Source organism: Ruditapes philippinarum, unplaced genomic scaffold, assembly GCF_026571515.1.
Source record: "Ruditapes philippinarum isolate M1 unplaced genomic scaffold, ASM2657151v2 ctg385_1_1_1_1, whole genome shotgun sequence".
NCBI lineage: Eukaryota > Metazoa > Mollusca > Bivalvia > Venerida > Veneridae > Ruditapes > Ruditapes philippinarum.
Window position 1 is genome coordinate 140545 of NW_026862439.1, and position 24102 is coordinate 164646.

The following is a 24102-nucleotide window of genomic DNA, read 5'->3' on the forward strand; positions in this document are numbered from 1 at the left end:
AAAGAAATTTTCTACTCTGCAGCCTTTAAGCTAAACTATTTTAAATACATAGTTATAAACAAAATTTAATATGAAGACACTTAAAGTATTATGCTGAAAAGGTGGTATATGAAAACTCTGTTTATGCATAAGGTATGGTAAAGAAAAAAGAGGAGGGGCTTGGTGAAAGAGGTGTGGTCAATGATGAAAAAGCAGGTTTAATCTATTCAATTTCTTCTAACTTATAAGCTCTAAGACTAAAACAGCTTTTAATGATGGAAGTAAACAATAATGTCCCTGACATTCCAACATTATTGCTGGAGGCAAACAATAATGTTCCACCAGATTTAATGATGGAGGTAAATGACATTCCAGTTTTATTGATGGAGGTAAACAATAATGTCCCTGACATTCCAGCTTTATTGATGGAGGTAAACAATAATATCCCTGACATTCAAGCTTTATTGATGGAGGTAAACAATAAAGTTCCACCAGATTTAATGATGGAGGTAAATGACATTCCAGTTTTATTGATGGAGGTAAACAATAATGTCCCTGGCATTCCAGCTTTATTGATGGAGGTAAACAATAATATCCCTGACATTCCAGCTTTATTGATGGAGGCAAACAATAATGTTCCACCAGATTTAATGATGGAGGTAAATGACATTCCAGTTTTATTGATGGAGGTAAACAATAATGTCCCTGACATTCCAGCTTTATTGATGGAGGTAAACAATAATATCCCTGACATTCAAGCTTTATTGATGGAGGTAAACAATAAAGTTCCACCAGATTTAATGATGGAGGTAAATGACATTCCAGTTTTATTGATGGAGGTAAACAAAATTGTCCCTGACATTCCAGCTTTATTGATGGAGGTAAACAATAATATCCCTGGCATTCCAATTTTATTGATGGAGGTAAACAATAAAGTTCCGCCAGATTTAATAATGGAGGTAAATGACATTCCAGTTTTATTGATGGAGGTAAACAATAATATCCCTGACATTCCATCTTTATTGATGGAGGTAAACAATAATATCCCTGACATTCAAGCTTTATTGATGGAGGTAAACAATAAAGTTCCACCAGATTGAATGATGGAGGTAAATGACATTCCAGTTTTATTGATGGAGGTAAACAAAATTGTCCCTGACATTCCAGCTTTATTGATGGAGGTAAACAATAATATCCCTGACATTCAAGCTTTATTGATGGAGGTAAACAATAAAGTTCCACCAGATTTAATGATGGAGGTAAATGACATTCCAGTTTTATTGGTGGAAGTAAACAATAATGTCCCTGACATTCCAGCATTTTTGATGGAGGTAAACAATAATATCCCTGACATTCAAGCTTTATTGATGGAGGTAAACAATAAAGTTTCACCAGATTTAATGATGGAGGTAAATGACATTCCAGTTTTATTGATGGAGGTAAACAAAATTGTCCCTGACATTCCAGCTTTATTGATGGAGGTAAACAATAATATCCCTGACATTCCAGCTTTATTGTTGGAGGTAAACAATAATGTCCCTGACATTCCAGCTTTATTGATGGAGCTAAACAGTCATGTACCTGGAGGTAACAATAATATTCCTAACATTCCAGTTTTATTGATGGAGGTAAAATAATATCCCTGACATTACATCTTTATTGATGGAGGTAAAGAATAATATCCCTGACATTACAGATTTATTGATCGAGGTAAACAAAATGTCCCTGACATTACAGCTTTATTGATGGAGGTAAACAATAATACCCCTGACAATTTACAGCTTTATTAAAGGGTTAACAAAGTTACTCTTCAGTTTTATCAATGGAGGTAACAAAAATGTCCAAGGGACATTCAAATTGTCTGATGGAGGTCAACAAATCTGACCCTGACATTAAAGATGTATTGATAGCATTGGGCATATTAAGGTGCCCCTCCATATTCTATATTAATATCTTTAAATGCAGACCAAAGAAAAGTTCAACAATTAAAGCAAATCTACTAGTCAGCATTATTATTTGAGGAAGTAGAAATATATGAATTAATTGGTTACAAAATTATTATTGATCAAGATCAAGTGAATAAATACCAAATTTACTACAGATGAACACTTGCAGCAAGAATGAAATTTTGTTTGTAAGTACATGTAAGATATGTCACTCAAGTAAGCTGTTAATTGGACAAAATACACTTCAAAAATGTTTTAGTAGTTCAGTACCAGATTGTTTCAACTAAAACAGGAGGTAATAAATCCATCAATATAATATAAGCTTATAGCTTCCTACAAAATCAAACTTAAATAAATTCAGTATATAAATAATTAAGTTAATTAACATTATCCTAGATGGTCATATGCAAAAAGCTCTTTTTGTTACTGACTTTTTATAACCTTAAGACAATTTATTAGAACTTTAACTTTAACAAGCATTACAATTAAACAAAATTTTGGTGGCATCGATAAACATTTCATGATCTTTTGGATCAGACTGACCTTCACACCATCTACATAAAACACCTGTCAAAGGATTGGTAATTAATAATGCAAGTTAGCAATGCACTCGCCATCTCTAATATTGGTATATAAGGTAACAAGAGCCGGTTGAACCGGGTGATGCTCCCCGAATAGGTTTTGGACACAGGAAGGTATACCTCTTGTTGTGTCAGAGTTATGTCACAGACAAAGTTCAAAGTGTAAAAACAACCCAAATATTGTGCACGACACATTGTCTAAATATGGTGATCATTTTTGTGAAATAGTTGTAAAATCCGATTTCAAATAACAAAGTTATGCGCCTGACATTATTTTGCTGCAAGGTCATGCTGTGACCTTGACCTTCAACGTAGTGACCTAAATGTTGCATGCAACACGTCGATTCAATATGGTGATCATCTCTGTGAAATAGTTGTTAAATCCGACTTCCAGTAACAAAGTTATGGGCCGGACACGATTTTGCTGCAAGGTCATACCGTGACCTTGACCTTCAAGGTAGCGACCCAAATGTTGCCCGCGACACAATGTCTCATTGTGGTGATCATTTCTGTGAAATAGTTGTAAAATCAGACTTCAAATAATGAAGTTATGTGCCGGACACAATTTTGCTTCAAGGTCATGCTGTGACCTTGACCTTCAAGGTAGCGAGCCAAATGTTGCGCATGACACGCCATTTTAATGTGGTCATCATTTCTGTGAAATAGTTTAAAAATCTGACTTCAAATAAGGAAGTTATGGGCCGGACAAGATTTTGCTGCAAGGTCATGCTGTGACCTTGACCTTCAAGGTAGCCACTTAAATGTTGTGCATGACACGTCATCTTAATATGATGATCATTTCTGTGAAATACTTTTTAAATCTAACTTCAAATAGGGAAGTTATGGGCCGGACACGATTTTGCTGCAAGGTCATGCTGTGACCTTGACCTTCAAGGAAGCGACCCACATGTTGCATGCGACACATCGTCTCAATATGGTGATCATTTCTGTGAAATATTTTTAAAATCCGACTTCAAATAACAAAGTTATGGACCGGACACGATTTTGCTGCAAGGTCATGCTGTGACCTTGACCTTCAAGGTAGCAACCCAAATGTTGCGCGCGACATGTCGTCTCAATATGGTGATCATTTCTGTGAAATATTTTTAAAATCCGACTTCAAATAACAAAGTTATGGACCAGACACGATTTTGCTGCAAGGTCATGCTGTGACCTTGACCTTCAAGGTAGCGACCCAAATGTTGCGCGCGACATGTCGTCTCAATATGGTGATCATTTCTGTGAAATATTTTTAAAATCCGACTTCAAATAATGAAGTTATGGACCGGACACGATTTTGCTGCAAGGTCATGCTGTGACCTTGACCTTCAAGGTAGCGACCCAAATGTTGCGCGCGACACGTCGTCTCAATATGGTGATCATTTCTGTGAAATATTTTCAAAATCCAACTTCAAATAATGAAGTTATGGACCGGACACGATTTTGCTGAAAGGTCATGCTGTGACCTTGACCTTCAAGGTAGCGACCCAAATGTTGCGCGCGACACGTCGTGTTAATATGGTGATCATTTCTGTGAAATAATTTTAAAATCCGACTTCAAATAACAAAATTATGGGCCGGACACGAATTCGGGACGGACGTACGGACTGATGGACGGACGGACGGACAACCCGACGACTATATGCTCCCCCGAAATTTTTCGGGGACCATAATAAATCAATAAAATGCTATATTTAGCATCCCTGACCTTGACCATAAACCTCAAACCTGACCAAATGGAAGTATCTACAAATATTTTGGACAATAAATAAAAGCCCTTATAATGAGGAACAATAAGATTTTACTGACAAATAGGTGATAAAATTATGCAAAATTTTGTCCTTTGTCATTATTTAAATTATGTATACAATTATGTATCATATTAATGTTTAAAGTCATTTCTATCTTCTGATGCACATTGACTGCTTTCTGAATTTTGTACTTTGTCATTAATTTAATTATGTAAAATTGCACTTCATATTAATGTTTAAGTCATTTCTATCTTCTAATGCACTTTGATTTTTCTTTCTTAACGCATATTTCACTATTCATGGATTTATTACCTTAAGTTAGGTATGGGGAGAAAAAAAAAATATCACAAAAAAATCTGCAGAATTTCTACATGGAAGCTGTGGACAACTTACATTACACATCTGTTGAGGTACAAGCTAAAAATAGTATCAAATATAATTAATATACTGTAAAATCATTATTATTCGTGGGGCACGAATTTTCGTGGTTAGGTCAATCCACGAATTTAAGATCCGACGAACTTTTATCCCAACAAATACTTCTGTAACCCAGTCTCTGTTCTATATATTAAAAACATGCATCGGCTCTTTTCCGGCCGATATTTCGTGAAATGGATGTAAATACAGACAGATAAGCAGGTTAGTGACATATTAAATCCGTTTGCAATATTAAAGGAACTTGAAAGAAAACTCGATTATATGTCCTCAATTAACTGTCACAAAATTAATGTCGCATATACATACTTGATCGGTGTTACTCTGCTAGTTACAAGAATACTTGACATAATCGAGTAAATATGGGAACCCAGGCAGTGCAATAATTAGCGCTAATAAAAATTGTCAATTGGCTCTTAATAATTTAAAAAAAAGGTCTTTGATATTAATGTCGTAAGTACACAAAACTATAAAAAAAAAATGCGATCGCTAAAACAGATCTATTGTACATTCTTTTGTCGTTTTTAAATGATCCAGTTTATATGAATTTTAATCTGTATTTGTGTGAATGCTATTCTGTAAACATCAAAGACGACACCGACTTTTTGAAGATCCACATATACTCGTGTTATTTACGTGACCTTGCGTGTAGTTACTGTCAAATATGTTAAGTGTAAATTTTTAAACTCGCTGGTTAAAACCTGTCAGGTGTCGTATAAATTATGCCATGTTTACATCGGCGAATTACAGGGGCAGTGTGTCCAATGGAGGTGCATATCATGTCACATAAATGTGTTAATTGCAGTCAATTATAGGCAGTAAAGCCTAGGTCACAAATAAGAAAATGCCGCCGGGCGGCGTCTGTTTCTCCAAAAAATCGCAATATCGGACGGTGTCCGTCCGGCGGCAGTGACTATCGGACGGCAGCAGCTGAAAATTTTGCTCATCGGGCGGGCGCCTTCGAGTTTTAAGTAATACTTAAAAGCTAACGGCGGCCGGACAATAATTTTTGGGGTCACTGAGTATAAATAACATCAAGCAGACATCGTTCGGTCGCCGCCCGGCGACCGGGCGATGGTTTTTTTGATCGGGCGATCTTTTGTTCTACTAAAACAGCGTCCGATTTAAAAGGCGTCCGGGCGGACATCGTCCGGGCCCCGCCCGGTGCCTGAATAGAGCTAAGTAGTCAAACGATTATCGCCCGGTACCCGGACGATTCATGTACAGGCACCGGGCGGTCATCGTTTTCATTAATTGCCTCAAAAATATATTTGTGACTTTCTTTTGAATACTAGTAAACATGAATTTTTTCTTCAATGTCCATGCGAATGTCTGATTGATTTTCGCCTTCTACGGCCTCGATACTGGCCGTTGGTGACTCCCCTTCGCTTTGGCAGCTGACTTCTTTGCTGGCATAATTACAACTGGCTGATTTATCTAGGATGTCATTAAATGTAAAGTCATTGTCGCCCGGCGCCCGCGCGGCAACCGTCCGATTCACTTTTAAATCGCACAGGCGCCGTACGGACATCGGGTGGTGACCGCCCGATCCGTTCAATTCTTTCTGTAAAATCCACTCGGCAAAAATCGCCCGACGACTGTTTAATTCATGACCACGCAAGGTATCAGATTTAAAATCGCCCGGCGTCCACGACATCAAAAAATCTGCCGATTTTATAAAAATCGTTTAATCGGACGGCGCCCGTTTTATTTGTGACCTTGGCATAACTGTGCTATGTTAGATTTATGCCCAGAGGCAAGGATTAAATTTATTGATAACCGCTGTGTGACAAGTAAAGATATGTACATGTTGTAAGTAAAAATGTTCGGCGATTAAGTTTAAGATTATTTTGCATTAGGTTACTGAATTTTTTTTTCAACAAGAAAACGAAAATCCACGAATTTAAGAACCCACGAAAATGCCAGTTTTGATAAAACCACGAAATTTCATGCCCACGAATATAAGTGAATTCGCAGTCGGTGATGTGGGGAAATATCAGGTTTATTGCCATTTGTGACCAAAAAAAATACAAAACAAAATCACACATACACTTCTCGCTGGCTAAAAGAAAATAATCAAGAAATTATAACAATGTTTAAACATGCAAAAAACAAACAAGCATTTAAAGGTTCAAATTTTCCTAAATGTCTACCATTATCTGTTTTATGTCAAAATCAATGTTTGGGGTATTTTGTTTAGAAAAAGAAAATCCTGTGTAAATACACATGTCACTTTAACATGACATACCAGTAATTTTGTTTTAAAGAATTAAATGTGTCTTAAAATGATACCAGTGTTCTTAAGGTCCAAAAAATATCATATCCTAAATTCATATTGTCAATCACATCAATCCCTTGGGCTATACCATTAAAAAAATACTCGAATTTCAAACAAAAAAAACTTTCACTAAATTCTTGCTCGAGCAATAAAATGAATAAAATGAAAAAAAGAGATTTCCCTACTGGAATTTTTTTCTCCAGTATTCTCCAAAAGCAATGTAGGGGAAAAAATTCAACATTTCTATTGAACTGGGAAAAAAATCCATCAATTTCTCGGAAATTACCAGTACAAAGAAATGCTACATTTTCTGGACCAAAAAAAAAAAAATTTGAGCAGTCAGAATTTTGCCTACATAATTGTGTCTGCTAGCTTAATGAATCAACCATGACATTGTTTCTGAGATTTAAGGAAAGGTTATTGTAAAAGCAGACAAGCAAATTCATTTACTTGATAAAAATATATCACTCCTCTGAAGATTCAAATATTTTTGAAATTTCTTCATATAATTTACCTCAAAGTAATATTATGATACAAAACCTACAAAAGAAAAGAGCAGTGTCGAGGAAAAGGCTATCTTTTTGAGATATTATGTCATTAAAATATCATTTTTAACATTATTTATTTGTCATTTGATCATTCATTTAAAGTACTTAAATAAAGATATTAAGAAATACATGTACTTTAGAGAAATTGAACATGAATATTACAAAGTGTATATTATATAACTTTTGTAAGAAAATAAACAAAGAGCAATAACTTTAAAGTTAAAAGTTCAGCTTAATTAAGTGTAAAAATTTTTCAAAAGGTAATAATTCCAATTATGCAACAGAGAGTAATTTTTGTTCTTGTGCACTGCACTTTTCCTGAATTCTAAACTTTTGCAAAAGAGATTTATGATTTTCTAGGGCATTGTATTTCTTGTCATGTAACAACATATGAGGTTTTAGGATAATTTACTGTTGCCACCTGCAGACCAAGGGCCAATGAAATCTGTTTCAGACTGCATGGTTTGAAAATATAAGTTTTCTAACCTTTGACCAATGTTGACATCATGGTTTCTAAGCCATGGACAAGTCTAGAGTTTCAGACTGGTTTGAAAATATAAGCTTTCTAACCTTTGACAAATGTTGACATCATGGTTTTTAGGCCATGAGCAAATCTAGAGTTTCATACAGGTTAAAAATATAAATTTTATAACCTTTGACCAATGTTGACATCATTGTTTCTAAGCCATGAACAAGTCTGGACTTTCAGACAGGTTTGAAAATACAAATTTTATAACCTTTGACCAATGTTCACAGTCATGAATCAGTCTAGAGTTTCAGACTGGTTTGAAAACTTAAATCTTATAACCTTTGAGCATCGCTGTATCTAAATTCGGTGAACCAGTCTCACTCAGATATTGATATTCTATCATTGTTGCAGGGAACCATTATACGATATATTTGGAACGAAATGAAGAAAATATGTCTGGCACTAATTGAAGAAAGCCGTCAAAATAGACAAATAAATGAAATATCAAATTGGGCAGTTTGGATCACTGACAAATAAAAAATGATGTTATGAAATTTTGGAAGTATTTAAGTCATGAGCCAAACACATGCAAAAGTATCATCATTTTTCTGCCCTCATGTGAGATTTTTCATTCCAAAATGGCTGTAAGGAGTGTCTGCTGCTCCCACAGCTTACATCATTAGCTATAATTTAATAGCAGCAGTTCTATTCATTGCCTATTTTGCACCATTTTGTGCTATAAATGGAGAACAACCCATTAAAAGAACAAACGAAACTAATATCTGACAAAGGAGCTCGTTAACTTTTTTTTTTTCGTTTCTTTTTTTTTCTAGATTTGTTTCATGCTTATTAAAGTACTGAACAAATAGCTAATGCACTGAGAAACTGATAATGTTCTGATGCAGTATGAAAAAAGATTTCAAACTGCTGAACTTTGGAAAAAAATAAAATTTACACAATCTATTAAGAAAAGAGCATTAATTTTTGTTAATATCTTTAGGTCATATAGCTCAGCTGAGCAAATAACCTTTTGTCTTCTCAGGCAGACTAAAGGATTCTACTCATGTGAACAGTGCAGACCAAGATCAGACAACACAATCATGGTCTGCACTGTTCATTATGCAATCATTATCACACACCCATGCCGATTTTACAACACCATAAATAATATTGGTATTGCATGGCCGTGCATATATTTTGACATGACGTCATTAGCGTTATACAAACATAGTGTAAAGACGAGCTAAATGTTAGCGACTCATACTATTGGTGCGTCAATGAAAAATGACTCTTATTTCACTTTAAACGGTCTTTATTTAGGGTATGTGATAAATAGAATATTAAATTCGTGTAAGTTCATTACTGAATTTATTGCACTCGTTGAATAAAATAACATTATGCTTGCCAGAGGCTCGCATAATATCATTTTATTCAACTCATGCAATAAATTCAGTATTGAACTTATACTCATTCAATATCCTCTATGTATATATTTTAAACTTTCCCCTAAAAATGATGAATGGTTCAGTTCAGATTGAAAGATGGACAAGTCCATTTAAGATACAAAGCATGGTAATATAACTTTTTGATCCAAATTATGGAAATGAATCAAATATACCCTTATTCCCAATGAACTATTTTCAAGTTCTTCATATCATTAATGGTGATTAAACTGTATATATATTACAATCTCTCTTGGGCTTGCATAGTTATTTTAGTTGAACATGTTCAAGGTTTAAAGAGATTCTTGCACTAATTAACATTACATCTAATAACTTCAATACAATAGCCTTGCACTTATTTAACCCCAAAATTTCAATTAACTGTTAAATTAAAACATTTCATTAAGGACATGAACAAAACTGGTGAATTTGTGCAATCTGAATTCTAAGGAGTACTATAGGAGCACTATTTGTATCAAAATCCCAACTAGGTTTTCTGACATAAATGAACTGGTAATATAGAAAGGTCTGCATCAATAACTTGTTTGTTCACTCCATTTCTTCAGAATATAAACTTAAATGTGAAAATTGACCCAAAAATGAAAACAATACAAACTGAAGACCGTCACAAAGAGTAGTTTCTAAATTTAATTTTTTGATATATTTCTTTATTATTATCTGCAGATTCAATAGCGGATCTATGTAAGAATTAAAAGAAATATATGTTTTTCCGGATTTATGACCTTAGCAGAGCTTCTTTAATAATGAGATATGTTTAAGAGGAGCAAATGAACATTATAAGTAAATCACAAGCAATTTATTGGACACCACTTCAAGTAAAAACAGGCAAGATGTGCAGTTGCCAACAGGTATGTTTAAAAAATGGAAACCTATTTTAACTATCTTATACTTTTGATACAATTAATTGACCTAATCTTCATTATGCTTCTTACCTATACCTTGTTCTTAACCCTAACATGCTATTTTTACAACAATATATCTTAAATAGTTAATGTCATCTAACAATTTAGACAAAACAATTCATCACTTTTAGCAAAAATTTCAAAATATCTGTAGTGAATGAATTAATAAGCAAACAGTGCAGACCATAAACAGACAGTATAGATGAGCAGGGGGTTCCTGCTCCGCACTGGTGACATGGGTAGAATCAGGCTGTAAAATTCATCAAAAAATAACAAAGCTGCACTGAAACAACCCTCAATAATATATTATAAACTCTTGATGACAACGATGACTCTTTGATAAAGCCATTTACCTAAGGTATTAAAAAAAAGATGAAAAAAGAGATGAAAAAAAAGACTAAAGCCGCACCACTTTTGAAAATTAATAGAAATTTAATGTCAATGTCTATAGGGAATTGCTTTCATTAGTTTTTATTGCCATTTGAACCAGGTTTGATCTCCTACTTATCATTTTCTAATATAGGTAGAAAGTAAGACGATGCCTTTATCCGATGCCTTTAATATATGGTTCATGCACACAAAGGAATACCAGGAAAATTTCCTTCGTGCTAGTTAATGACTCAACATAAATAGAGCAATTTTTTATTCATTGTCCACAATATTTCATTTTAAATGTTAATCTATATTTTAATGTATGGTATTTTTCAAATAAAGCAGAAATAATGATGCAATTTTTCAATTTACACAAGAGCTGTCATTAGGACAGCATGCTCGACTATTCTCAATGCAACCAAAAACTTTACCAAAGTGTGATTCCGAAGACGGGGGGAAGTATAATAGCCCTCCTTATTATTTAAATTTGTCGATCAAAAAAAAAAAAGCTGATAAGCATAAATAGCAACCAAGATGCTAGAAGTATCATGCTTTGGTGCAACATTTTATCTTAAAGCTGTGACAATCACTTGGACAAAGCGCAAATATCATGCTTTCCTCCTAATGCAAATAAATATCTTAGAAAAGCATTTAACAGTAATTTAAATATTTGTATGAAACCATTAAGAAAACACAATGTCATGCACTTATAACCTCAGACCACAATTTTGCTGAATGTTTTCATGAAAACTACAAACCTCGCGGTAATTTCTGACACCTGCTTCTCGGAATGTTGGTTTGCATCGGAGATTTTTCTAAAAGTATATAGAAAACAAGATTTAAACTCATACTTTTGCAACATCATTTCAGATGATAGCTTTATTAAATATAATATAACACTGCATGTTTGTAGTGTCACTTTACTGGATAATCGTGACGTTTATATAGTAAACAAGGCTGCTGTCTCAATTTTCTAAGAAATCTCACTTTTTTTCATAAAAAAAAAGTTTGATGTATAAAAAAATTTGTTACAAATATTCCTGACAGGTTATTTGACCGTATATAAATGGTTGTTTGCAATATATCCTCGCCAAGCAGCTCGGGTTATACATTTTACATTTATACAGGGCCATATAACCTATCAATAATCTTTGTAAACTAATAAAAAAAAGAAAGTACCTGAACTTTAATAAAATTAATTACAAGTGGTACAAAATATTAAAATAAACAAGAGGGCCATGATGGCCCTGAAGTCGCTCACCTGTATATAGGCCCCCAGAGCGGGGCCAGTTTAAACCCCAGGGCTTTTATTTGAACAAACTTGGTAGACACCCATTAGAAGATATTTCATGCTAAACATCTAAGGTCTAGCTCGTTGAGTTTTTTAAAAAAAGATTTTTTAAGTTTTAACTATACACATATAGTTAAAAGCAATGACACCCCTAGGGCGGGGCCAGTTTTGACCCCAGGGCTTTTATTTGAACAAACTTTGAAGACACTCACTAGAAGATGTTTCATGCTTAATATCTAAACTCTAGCTATTTGGGTTTTTTTTAAAGAAGATTTTTAAGTTTTTGCTATATACATATAAGGAAAATCAATGTCCCCCAGGGCAGGGCCAATTTTTAACCTAGGGCTTTATTTGAACAAACTTTGAAGACACTAACTGGAAGATGTTTCATGCTAAATTATAATCTTAACTCTAGCTATTTGGGTTTTTTCAAAGAAGATTTTTTAAGTTTTTGCTAAACACATAAATAAAATCAATGACCCCCGGGGCGGGGCCAATTTTGACCTAAGGGCTTTTATTTGAACAAACTTTGTAGACACTCACTAGAAGATGTTTCATGCTTAGTATCTAAACTCTAGCTATTTGGTTTTATTCAAAGAAGATTTTTTTTTAAAGTTTTTGCTTTACACATATAAGGAAAATCAATGACCCCCGGGGCAGGGCAAATTTTGACCCCAGGGCTCTTATTTGAATAAATTTGGTAGACACCCACTAGAACATGTTTCATGCTAAATATCTTAGCTCTAGCTAAAAGAATATTTTATAAGTTTTTACTATATGCATATAGGGAAAATCAATGACCCCCTGGGGGGGGGCCAATTTTGACCCCAGGGCTTATATTGAACAAACTTTGTAGACACTCATTAGAAGATGTTTCATGCTAAATATCTTAGCTCTAGCTCTTTGGGTTCTTTAAAAGAATATTTTATAAGTTTTTACTATAGGCATATAGGGAAAATCAATGACCCCCTGGGGCGGGGCCAATTTTGACCCCAGGGCTTTTATTTGAACAAACTTGGTAGACTCCCATTAGAAGATGTTTCATGCTAAATATCTTAGCTCTAGCTCTTTGGGTTCTTTAAAAGAAGATTTTTTAAGTTTTTACAATATGCATATTATAAGGGGAAATCAATGACCAAATATCTAAGCTCTACCTCTTTGGGTTTTTTAAAAGAAGATATTTTAAGGTTTTTCTATCGGTTGCCATGGCAACCAGAGTTCTGCATGGAATTAAATTCTTTGAACAATTTTTAAAGGTGACCACCAAAGGAACATTCCTGTGAAGTTTGGATGAAATTGGCCCAGCGGTTTATGAGGAGATGTCATTTAAAGTAAAAGTTTACGGACGGATGCGGGACGAAAAGCGATCACAAAAGCTCACCCTGTCACAAAACCCTGTGACTTTGTGACAGGTGAGCTAAAAACACTCCAGGGTCAAAGGTTTTAAAGATATTTTCTCAGCTCTGGTACTTGATTGGTCAGAAACCAGTTTAGAATAAACACAATAAACAATGAAAATCCTTATTTCGAAATTGAACTCTGATGCACACACTTTTATTGCACCATATCTTCTAGTATTTTTTAACAGGTTTTTTTATTCTGGAATAGATGTTACCCATAACTCGGTAAAAGTGGGTTTTTCCAAGAAAATTCCCCGGAACAAACAATTATTCACCCTTTTAGCTTCACTGTGCACTACCAGTCACAAAATATTAGTCAACTGTCCTGTTGTACTTTTTTTCGAAGCTTTAAATGTAAAAGTTTGTTTGAACCCCCGCATAAGCTAGGAAAAAAACCAAAATATTTTGTATTTCGGAGTAGTCTATTTATATAAATGCCTAGTGTAAAGGTATCATTGTTCCGATACTCAAAAAAGGGGATATCTCTAATCCTTCAAGTTATCGAGAGATCACCCTTTTAAATATACTTGCTAAAATATTTTTTTACTTATTCTTAGAAAAAAATGATTGTTTTAATAACCTTCAGGTCAGATAGAGAGCTCCAGATGATGCAGAAGAAGCCAGGATAATTATGTCTATATTTCTAAGACAATGTGGTATAAATAATAAGCTTATATTAGTAAACAAACCTATATATTATCCTACAGTAGTATATTTATCTGACATCAACGTAGGTCTTTTTCTACATATGTAAGACAGACTGTTAACAGCTGTCTGTTTTACAAATACTATTTTCAGGATTACGTCAACCATACTTGATCTAATTACCGCCCCCCCCCCTGAAAAAATGCACACCCCCCAGGGGTGTTAATTAGACACAATATGGTAAATGTTTCAACAAGAAAGACTTACAACTTCTAAAATTGGAATACACCCTATGTGAGAGACAATCTTACACGCCATGCACTTCTTCCGTGGACCAGTTTTCTGAAAATATAAAATAATTCAATAGATGTATGTTTCGTACATTTTAGTACATAAATGAAAGACATTTCATGTACTGAAATTTTAATTTGTTTTTTGTTTATAAGGTCAATTTACTTTATACAAGATAAGCATAAATGTCATGCTACCTGACATTTTCCTGACATTGCTTTGACAATTAGCTAAATAACAGGACAAGTGCTACACCTAAATAAAGATGTCCAAGCAAGTTACCTTCACATAAATGTTCATTTCAAGCTTTAGGGATAATATGTAACAATACTGCACAGCCAAAACTGAAAGCTAGTGTGGCTCCTAATTGTTGGCATGGAAATCTTTTCCGCAATAAGCTAGAGTACTATTGCACATAAAATCTTCAAAACTTGGTTAATTATAATTAGCAATGCAAAGCCATGCAGATCTTCTGTTTCATTAAATATTCATTGTAATTAAAAAGCAATTAAACATTTACTTTCATTGCCCATTTACAGATTAACGAGATTGCAACAGAAGAATTTAAGGAATATAAATGTCTCCAAAAAAAATTAATGGCAGACATTTCAAAAGTACAGTCATACTAAACCCAGTTTGCTGTTTCACTGTGTTTCTGTCCTTGTAATTTTGCCAAGTTCTATTGCAAGTCATTACAACTCGTGACCTATCAACAAACTGACTGTGAAAGGGCCATAACTCTTTTTCTCATAGAAGGGAGCAAAACCTCACAAATAATGTCTTATCAACAAACCCTAATAGAAAGGGCCATAACTCTTTTCTCATAGAAGAGACAAATCCAAACAGGTCATGACCTATCAACAACCCTGACAGGGATAGGGCCATTACTCTTTTTTCTCATAGGAGAGACAAAATCTCATAGGTCATGACTTATCAACAACCCCTGAAAGAAAGGGCCATAACTCTTTTCCCTCATAGAAAAGGCAAAACCTCACATATCTTGACAGTTCAACAAACACTGACAGTGAAAAAGGCCATAACTTTTTTCTTCATAGGAGAGACAAATCTGAACAGGTCATGACTTAACAAATGATGACAGAGAAAGGGTCATAACTCTTTCGCCTTGTAGGAGAGGTAAAAGCTCACAGTTCAGAGCTTAACAACAAACCTTGACAAAGAAATGGCCTTGACTCTTTGCTCTTACAGGAGAGGCAAAACCTCACTAGTCAAGACTTTTCAACATATCTTGACAGAGAAAGGGGCCATAACTCTGTCCCTCATAGAAATGAGCAAATAATATTTTGCAAATAAGGTGTATTATAAAAGTAGTCAAAATTATTATTGGCAAGACTTAGTCCTTTTATACATGTATGATTAGCTTGAAACTGAAGCCCAGTCAAAACATACTCTCTCATCATTGGTTAATTTCAAAAATCTATATTTCACAACCAACCAATCAAACTTTAAAGTTTATTATTCTGACTGGTTATATTCCATAAAATATCCCAAGAGCTACATATTTGTTGCAATTAATTTTTTGCAAAGGGGATAAGTCAGTTATTGAACCATAATAATAAATACTGAACTGAGACCAATGCTTGAATATTTTAAGCCTTTCATTGCCAATTATGGAAATGTGAACCACTTCAAGAACAGACATTTAAATGATATGCAGCTTTTCTCGAAAAACTAATCTTCATGGTACATTAGTCAGAACATTTTACAACGGGATCGGATATATAACTCAAGAGTAATTGTTGAAATGAGAGTACTTTAAAAATAAACTTCTTTAAATATTCATTTATTTTCTACTGGTATTAGAGGGGAAAGGCAGCAAAAGTACTTTTTCATTTTCCTCTTATCCGCGGTATTTATTTTCATTTTCAGAGAAACATGATCTTCAAACTATTGAGCCAATCGTTATTCAAACAATTTCTAAAATGTGCCTTCCTTTAGAAAATTTTATGAACATATAATAATTTAATAATCTGAAATTCAAGACATGTTTATTTTATATCATTTAAATAATTTTTTGATCTTTTACATTATGTTATGGATACACAGTCTGATTGAATAAAACATGAATTAGCTCTATAAAATGGTTATTTGATGCCAGCAAACTGCTAGTCTATCAAATAACTAGGCTATCAAATAACTAGGCTATGAAAGTGTTATCAAAAAGTGCTCTTGTATCATAGTTTGGGGACCTTTCTGTTGGAAACGTATCAAGAGTTAAATTATATACAATATACATGCACAGTTCATTAACTGGAGTGGAGGTATTAGTTACATACACTCCTGAGCTTGCCCATTGATTGGCTCATTTTTGCCTGAGGGTTTACTTATTGTGACTGCAGAGAAAGGGCAATTGACAGAAATTTCATATTCAGATGCTCATACATTGGTTACTTTTTTCTGGGGTTTCATATTGTGACAACAGGGAACGTGTTTTTATGTTTGACTATGATACAAAATAGAAAGATCAAAACACTCTGCAATATGATTTATACTTGGGGGATATGCCCCCTCGTGGGATATGCCCCCTCGTACAAATCAGATAACCTCGTGTTTCCATGCTCTTTCTATTCACTTAACTCTTACCAGGCTTACATCTTACATGGACTTTTCCTCTTTCAATCTGGAAAAAACCATTCATTTTTTACGAAAAATTTCAAAACAAGTAGTGACTTAACAGTGAAGACCAGACTGCACAGATCTTTATACTAGCTGTATGCATGAGTAAATAGTGTATCTTTGCTAGTGGGGTGGGGGAATATCAAGTTGGTTCGTCAACAGTACACAGCGTGGTCAGACTGCGTGGATGTGCAGGCTAGCCTGGCTCAATACTGGTGGCACTTGCCAACCACTTTGGGTTCAAGCAGTTGAAGGGTTATGCTGCTGAAATCTAAAATGATTAGCCTTTGCCACTAGTATAGATGTCAACCTGTACATCTTGGCATTTTGAACAGGCTATATGCTCTCAGTTTATACAAATTCATTTTAGTTTGGTTGTGTTGGAAGCTTAGTCATATAATAATCTTATTGAAACACTCTCAAACCAACCAGTACAAGGCAAAAATTTCTTGCTTACAGAAACAATGGCTTGCCCTTGACAGGGTTTGAACCCCTTCAGCAACCCTTCAATTACTACTCCGACGAGCTAACCACTCAGTCATGTTGCCACTCTATGATTGTGCTCTTGATTGACTGATAGTAATTTTTAATCTTAAAATCCCTAAACTTGACAATAAACAGTCCCAGAAAAGGAAGCTGGACAAGTTCATTTGTGAAATTCAGCAGGCTGAGGGTTCAAACAAAATCATTTTAATTCCATGGTTATTTAAACAGTTTTGTATGCTGCCAGCATCAAAATAAAAAATTTGAGCCACGTCACGACAAAACCAACAAAATGCGTTTGTGTCCAGCATGGATCCAGACCGCTGCGGGAGTTGACAGGATCCATGCTTTTTCGCATCCCGTTTTTCTTTCTTGTAATAGAGCTTGGGGAAGCGAAAAAGCAAGGGCTTTTGGGCTGGATCCATGCTGGGGTCGCCAAAAAGCCTTTTTGTTGCTTTTGTCGTGACACGGCTCAAATAATGATATTGCTGATGTTATGAAAAAGATAATGAATAGATATTACAAAAGGCCATGATGTAAAATGAAACAATAAAATAATATTGCAGATTATTATGATAAGTAATAAAATAATAATAATGACAAAATATAGCAAAATGTCATATCAATGAAATAATGAAAGAACATACTGCAGACTGTCATGATGGCTGTAAAATCTGGAACATGTGCAGATGAAACAAAAACAGAATGATAAAACAAATGGTGAGTTGTTTGATTTTTTTTTTTTTTTTTTGTTGTTATTTTTAAGCCAATTTTAGCAGATTTTTTTAACCATTCTCAGCATTCTCCATGTAAAATAAACAAGAGGGCCATGATGGCCCTGAGGTCGCTCACCTGTATATAGCCCCCCCCCCCAACCCCCACCAACGTTGCAGGGCCAATTTAACCCAAGGGCTTTTATTTGCACAAACTTGGTAGACACCCATAAGAAGATGTTTCGTGCTAAACATCTAAGCTCTAGCTCATTGGGCTTTTTAAAAGAAGATTTTTTTAAAGTTTTTACTATACACATATAGTTAAAAACAATGACACCCCTGGGGCCGGGCCAGTTTTGACCCCAGGGCTTTTATTTGAACAAACTTTGTAGACACTTACTAGAAGATGTTTCATGCTAAATATCTAAACTCTAGCTATTTGGGTTTTTTCAAAGAAGATTTTAAGTTTTTGCTATACACATATAAAGAAAATCAATGACCCCCGGGGCGGGGCCAATTTTGGCCCCAGGTCTTTTATTTGAACAAACTTTGTAGACACTCACTAAAAGATGTTTCATGCTTAATATCTTAACTCTAGCTATTTGGGTTTTTTTAAAGAAGATTTTTTAAGTTTTTGCTATACACATATAAGGAAAATCAATGACCCCCGGGGCGGTGCCAATTTTGACCCCAGGGATTTTATTTGAACAAACTTGGTAGACACCTATTAGAACATGTTTGATGCTAAATATCTTAGCCATAGCTCTTTGAGTTCTTTAAAAGAATATTTTTTAAGTTTTTACTATATGCATATAGGGAAAATCAATGACCCCCTGGGGCGGGGCCAATTTTGACCCCAGGGCTTTTATTTGAACAAACTTGGTAGACACTTATTAGAACATGTTTCATGCTAAATATCTTAGCTCTAACTCTTTTGGTTCTTTAAAAGAAGATTTTTTAAGTTTTTACTATATGCATAATTGGGAAAATCAATGACCCCCTGGGGCGGGGCCAATTTTGACCCCAGGGCTTTTATTTGAACAAACTTGGTAGACACTAATTAGAACATGTTTCATGCTAAATATCTTAGCTCTAGCTCTTTGGGTTCTTTAAAAGAAGATTTTTTAAGTTTTTACTATATGCATATAGGGAAAATCAATGACCCCCTGGGGCGGGGCCAATTTTGACCCCAGGGCTTTTATTTGAACAAACTTGGTAGACACTTATTAGAACATGTTTGATGCTCAATATCTTAGCCATAGCTCTTTGAGTTCTTTAAAAGAAGATTTTTTAAGTTTTTACTATATGCATATAGGGAAAATCAATGACCCCCCGGGGCGGGGCCAATTTTGACCCCAGGGCTTTTATTTGAACAAACTTGGTAGACACCCATTAGAACATGTTTCATGCTAAATATCTTAGCTCTAGCTCTTTGGGTTCTTTAAAAGAAGATTTTTTAAGTTTTCACTATATGCATATAGGGAAAATCAATGACCCCCCGGGGCGGGGCCAATTTTGACCCCAGGGCTTTTATTTGAACAAACTTGGTAGACACTCACTAGAAGATGTTTCATGCCAAATATCTAAGCTCTAGCTCTTATGTTTTTTTAAAAGAAGATATTTAAAGTTTTTTCTTTCGGTTGCCATGGCAACCAGAGTTCAGCATGGAATTAAATTCTTTGAACAATTTTTAAAGGTGACCACCAAAGGAACATTCCTGTGAAGTTTGGATGAAATTGGCTTAGTGGTTTATGAGGAGATGTCATTTAAAGTAAAAGTTTACGGACGGACGACGGAGGGACGGACGGACGCCGGACGAAAAGCGATCACAAAAGCTCACCCTGTCACTTTGTGACAGGTGAGCTAAAAATAAAGAACCCATAAAGAAAGCCAATCATGTAAAGATTTAAAAATTTGCAGGCTCGGTTTGATTGAGAGTGTTCATGGACAGTAGTGATAACTGCAAGCTAATGTTCATGTCATCTAGCAGCACCCAGCTTAAGCAGAATTGAACAGTTAACCCATTTCCCTGTATAACTAAGAAGTAATAACCAATTTCTTTGACTTTAAGCTTCAATGTCAAAGATCAATTGTCAAGGAGAAATTTCATTTCCCTAAGGGTTTGAACAAGTGATCCCTGACCTACTTATCTAATGCTATCGAAATTGAGAGATTTTATGTTCCTTACTGGAGGGAAAGCTTCACTCTAGAATTTTGTTAGTCATAGTGTTAAAATAGTTTAATGGATTATGAAGCAGACTTGAAAAAAAAATTAATGCCTTAAACAGAGCACGTTGTCACCTAAATGCAGTATCGGAATAAATCCTTCTAAATTTAATAGAAGTTAATCAGTTATTGCACAAAGGTGACAAGAGTGTAGCTCACTGTTCAAGCCACTTAATTTACTCTTGTTGCAAGTGTCTTAGACTAAGTTAGTCGTTGACCAACTTTTTGTAGGCATGCATGCTTTTATCCAAAAAGACCCGACACTAAAAAGGTTGGTTAAATAAACTTTATTGAGGAAGTTCTATGCTAAAATCTTGTCTTTTCACCCCTAGAAATGCACTTTAAGATGTCTATATATGTTCATTTTTTCACGAGATTTCTGCAAGTGTCTGCCATGGCATAATCTATATATTCTTTTAACAAAAGAAATAGACGGTACTTTTGAAGATGTATAATATATTAGCGACTAGATACTGGGTCATGAATAAATCACCAGTGTTATCATCCTACAAAGATTGACGACTATATCCAGTCATTAATTAGGAATCAAACTGGTCTAGACAAGCTGTATAACAGACTGACCAATCTTTGCAACAGTGAGAACAAAAACAATAACAACCCATCAGAGAATAGCCGTTATCAAAAATTTACAGAGGAAAAACAATTCCTGGAATACAAATTAAGCTATGTCTGATGCAGAGGGGGGTTTTTGTGATATTTTATTCAGCTATTATTTATGAAACACTTTTTTCCGATTTGACAATAAGGATCTGTCGAATAAAGATAAACAAGAACTTTATAAATCAGTACGTAAGGATTGAGCAGCAGATAGCATACAGTCTGGACAAACTGCACGGTCATACAGGTCGAGACCCGGCTAACGTACTGGTGGCAAAAAAATAAGTCAATATTGCTGGCGGCATGCAAAGAATTAATTAATACATACAATGCAGTCCTGTTCCATGGCATAACAGAAGTCTCCCGAGGCATTTGTGTCTAGCCAAATATGCTCACTGTTAACTGCATGCTCCTAAAAATATATAATAAACACAATATTTCAATAAGTATTATTAACACACACACACAACAAGAGGGCCATGATGGCCCTGAGGTCGCTCACCTGTATATAGCCTCCCCCCCCCCCCGGGCCAATTTTTACCCAAGGGCTTTTATTTGAACAGACTTGGTAGACACCCATAAGAAGATGTTTCATGCTAAACATCTAAGTTCTAGCTCATTGGGTTTTTTAAAAGAAGATTTTTAAGTTTTTACTATACACATATAGTTAAAAACAATGACACCCCTGGGGCAGGGCCAGTTTTGACCCCCGGGCTTTTATTTGAACAAAGTTTGTAGATATTTACTTAAAAATGTTTCATGTATAATATCTAAACTCAAGCTATTTGGGTTTTTTCAAAGAAGATTTTTAAGTTTTTGCTATACACATATAAGGAAAATCAATGACCCCCTGGGGCGGGCCAGTTTTGACCCCAGGGCTTTTATTTGAACATACTTGGTAGACACCCATTAGAACATGTTTCATGCTAAATATCTTAGCTCTAGCTCTTTGAGTTCTTTAAAAGAAGATTTTTTAAGTTTTTACTATATGCATATAGGGAAAATCAATGACCCCCTGGGGCGGGGCCAATTTTGACCCCAGGTCGTTTATTTGAACAAACTTGGTGGACACTCATTAGAAGATGTTTCATGCTAAATATCTTAGCTCTAGCTCTTTGGGTTCTTTAAAAGAAGATCTTTTAAGTTTTTACTATATGCATATAGGGAAAATCTATGACCCCCTGGGACGGGGCCAATTTTGACCCCAGGGCTTTTATTTGAACAAACTTGGTAGACATTCACTAGAAGATGTTTCATGTCAAATATCTAAGCTCTAGCTCTTACGGTTCTTTACAAGAAGATTTTTTAAGTTTTTACTATATGCATATAGGGAAAATCAATGACCCCTCGGGCCGGGGCCAATTTTGACCTCAGGGCTTTTATTTGAACAAACTTGGTAGACACTCATTAGAAGATGTTTCAAGCTAAATAGCTTAGCTCTAGCTCTTTGGGTTCTTTAAAAGAAGATTTTTTAAGTTTTTACTATATGCATATAGGGAAAATCTATGACCCCCTGGGGCAGGGCCAATTTCGACCTCAGGGCTTTTATTTGAACAAACTTGGTAGACACTCATTAGAAGATGTTTCATGCTAAATATCTTAGCTCTAGCTCTTTGGGTTCTTTAAAAGAAGATTTTTTAAGTTTTTACTATATGCATATAGGGAAAATCTATGACCCCCTGGGGCGGGGCCAATTTTGACCCCAGGGCTTTTATTTGAACAAACTTGGTAGATATTCACTAGAAGATGTTTCATGCCAAATATCTAAGCTCTAGCTTTTACAGTTCTTTAAAAGAAGATTTTTTAAGTTTTTACTATAGGCATATAGGGAAAATCTATGACCCCCCCGGGCCGGGGCCAATTTTGACCCCAGGTCGTTTATTTGAACAGACTTGGTAGACACTCACTAGAAGATGTTTCATGCAAAATATCTTAGCTCTAGCTCTTTGGGTTCTTTAAAAGAAGATTTTTTAAGTTTTTACTATATGCATATAGGGAAAATCAATGACCCCCTGGGGCCGGGCCAATTTTGACCCTAGGGCTTTTATTTGAACAAACTTGGTAGACACTCATAAGAAGATGTTTCATGCCAAATATCTAAGCTCTAGCTCTTACGGTTCTTTAAAAGAAGATATTTAAAGATTTTTCTTTCGGTTGCCATGGCAACCAGAGTTCTGCATGAAATGGAATTCTTTGAACAATCTTGATAGAGCTTCATACAAAGAGTATTCCTGCCAAGTTTCATTAACATTGGACTTGCGGTATCATAGAAGATGTCCTTAGAATATTTAAAATGTGGACGGACGACAGACGACGGACGCCATTTGGTTGGCCATCCTAAAAGCTCACCTGCACTTTGTGCAAGGTGAGCTAAAAACAAACACGCACATAATCATTGCTTTTAGTCTCAGATTTTCATAAAAAAATTCATTACATTTTGTCGATTGTTTATTGGAAGATTCTTATATTTTTTTTAGTATTAAGTAACACTGAATAACTTTTACTTATCTTATAATTATACTGTAGCAATTTTCCATATACTGATTTTCAAAGAAAATCCCATGGCGCCACATTGCCAATAATATTTTGGGAAGAAGATATAGAGTCAAGTCATATATTTGCCGATGAAGGTAAATTTCAGGGAATGTGCCCACCTGCCATATATATGTATAAGCAGAAACTTGGGTACAGGTTAGTGACTCATAGGGCCGCTTTCTAGATTTTTTTAACGGCAGGCCGCAGAATTTGAGCACGACAGTTTAATGGTGCCTCTCTGTAAATTATAGGCACAAAAAGTTGAGAAACCAGTTTTTCTGTATTCAAACATAACCAAAGCTGTCCAAAGAACAGTTCACTTCACTTTTCTCAGTATTGGATTTGATTTATTGACCATTTGTATGTGTTACCAGTGAACTTGACAACCTGAAAATAGTTGTGACAGGTAGAACTCATGCAGAACTGTGGGCCAACATAGCTCGATTGGTCAGACAATGTGTGTTGGATTCCCAAGCTTGCCAATTAAAATTACTAATCAGTCTTTCAGATGAGTAAATTGAGGTCCCATATTGTAAGACTCT

General features: G+C 35.0%; 1 protein-coding gene across 1 annotated transcript in view; it reads right to left on the minus strand.

Annotated features, from left to right (window-relative positions):
- The window catches only part of LOC132719072 (diacylglycerol kinase iota-like), a 129606-nt gene that overhangs the window by 81178 nt on the left and 24326 nt on the right, over positions 1 to 24102 (minus strand). Inside the window, 4 exon segments of the mRNA XM_060702812.1 lie at positions 4651 to 4674; positions 11483 to 11539; positions 14328 to 14402; positions 21354 to 21437. Of these exon segments, the coding sequence (XP_060558795.1) occupies positions 4651 to 4674; positions 11483 to 11539; positions 14328 to 14402; positions 21354 to 21437 (240 nt within the window).